The sequence below is a fragment of the Pygoscelis adeliae genome, unplaced genomic scaffold, assembly GCF_000699105.1.
Source record: "Pygoscelis adeliae isolate BGI_AS28 unplaced genomic scaffold, ASM69910v1 Scaffold432, whole genome shotgun sequence".
Lineage (NCBI taxonomy): Eukaryota > Metazoa > Chordata > Aves > Sphenisciformes > Spheniscidae > Pygoscelis > Pygoscelis adeliae.
In genome coordinates this window covers 262,323-263,858 of record NW_008824289.1, presented here as the reverse complement: position 1 = coordinate 263,858, position 1,536 = coordinate 262,323, and the positions used below count along the sequence as shown (strand labels likewise).

The window sequence follows — 1,536 nt, the reverse complement described above, 5'->3', positions numbered from 1 at the left end:
CCCGCCACAGCTCAGCCTCTCCCAGCGCGCCCTCGGCATCCTGCTGGAGACGGCCCAGGGCCAGGGAGCCTTCAACCTCAGCATCACCAACTCGATGGTGGGTCGCGACGCCCCTCTCCAGGGCCAGGTCGGGGTCCTGGTTGCTCTTTGGTGACCCAAGGGTGCTCGCCGCCACGTGCTTGTATTTTTTTGTGGGGTCCAGCCGAGCCCAGCGTGGGCTTTGCACAAACCCTCCCGGCCGCCGACACTGCTGGTGCTGTTCCCGCAGGTGCCCAATAGCATCTCGCTGTCCACGGCTGCCCTTCTCCCGCTCATCCCCCAGGTCAGCCGCCTCCTTCGTGTGCACTGATCTCCAACCCCACCACCTGCCCTGGCCACGCAAAGACCCCCTTGCCCTGACCTCCCCCTACCCCGTACAGCTCGCCAAGATCTTCCCCGGCTCTCTGCCGCTGGAGCTGCGCGTGCGGGTGGCCAACGAGCCAGTGGTGGCCGTGAGAGGCAGAAGAGCCACTGCCACCCTCAAAGCCTCCATCGATGTCTTCAGTCCCGCCCTGCAGTCCTCCCAGAAGCTCCTCTTCTCCCTCGACACGGTGAGTGTGCTCCCAGGGAACGAAACCTCCGAAACAGGGCGAGGGATGAGTCTGGCTGTTCTCTGGCATCCCCTCAGCTTGTCCTGCCCTTAGCTGTGCAGTACTTGTACTTCTGAATTCAGTACATCTTAAAAGCAGTGGTGCCCAGTCCTTTTAAACGCTCGTAACCAAGTGCAAGTGAAATGTTTAAGGAATAATTAAAAATAAAGACAGGAAGTGTGAACCCTGGGGAGAGAGATACATGATGCCATCCGTCAAAAAAATGTAATTTCTAGGCAAAGACAGGTTTTTTTTCTTGGAATGGGTTATTTACAAATACTCTGGGTTTTCTTTTCAGTCTTGGGAGCTATGCAGGGAAATAATCTCATTTCTTCCATTGTTCCAATTTCAGGACATCGTTCTGAACGTCATCCCATCGGTCTCCGATGGTGAACTGCGAACCTCTCTGACTCTCGACAGGTAGAGCTGAGCTTTGCGGTCGCTGCAGGCAGGGAGGGGGCTCTGCCTGGGGATGCTCCCAGCAGCCCCACAGGATAGGGCTGCTGGTAGCTATCGGGGCGTGCGATGTAGACGTGGTAGAGATGTAAAGGGCTGCCTGAGCTTTCCTGCCTTCTCCCAGCCCCAGCCTCAGACCAAGTGCATGTCTGAAGTGATGAGAGAGTTGTAGAAAAGTTGCCCTATTTTCAAAATCCTTGTATCTTTATGTGGGTGAGACAAATTCTGGACCAAGAAAGGGTCTGAGCAGCATTTGGAAAACTGGAGGAGGGCTGCACCCGATGCACCCCGACTCTGCCTTGTTTTTATCTTCTGTAGCATCAACATGACAGAGACACCCCTGAGACTCGACCCTCCCAGTGTAAGTGCACATTGCTTTGGATCGAGGCGCTGCAGCGAGCGATGTGGTGGCCAAAGGCTCTGTGTATGGAAGGAGAACCAAAATGCCACT

The 1,536-nt window shown here is 55.7% G+C and overlaps 1 protein-coding gene across 1 annotated transcript in view; it reads left to right on the top strand.

The window, feature by feature from the left end:
• The window catches only part of LOC103912482 (BPI fold-containing family B member 4-like), a 15,296-nt gene that overhangs the window by 2,673 nt on the left and 11,087 nt on the right, over positions 1 to 1,536 (top strand). Inside the window, exons 7-10 of the mRNA XM_009318756.1 lie at positions 11 to 97; positions 420 to 590; positions 982 to 1,049; positions 1,404 to 1,446. Of these exons, the coding sequence (XP_009317031.1) occupies positions 11 to 97; positions 420 to 590; positions 982 to 1,049; positions 1,404 to 1,446 (369 nt within the window). The remainder of the gene's footprint in view (positions 1 to 10; positions 98 to 419; positions 591 to 981; positions 1,050 to 1,403; positions 1,447 to 1,536) is intronic.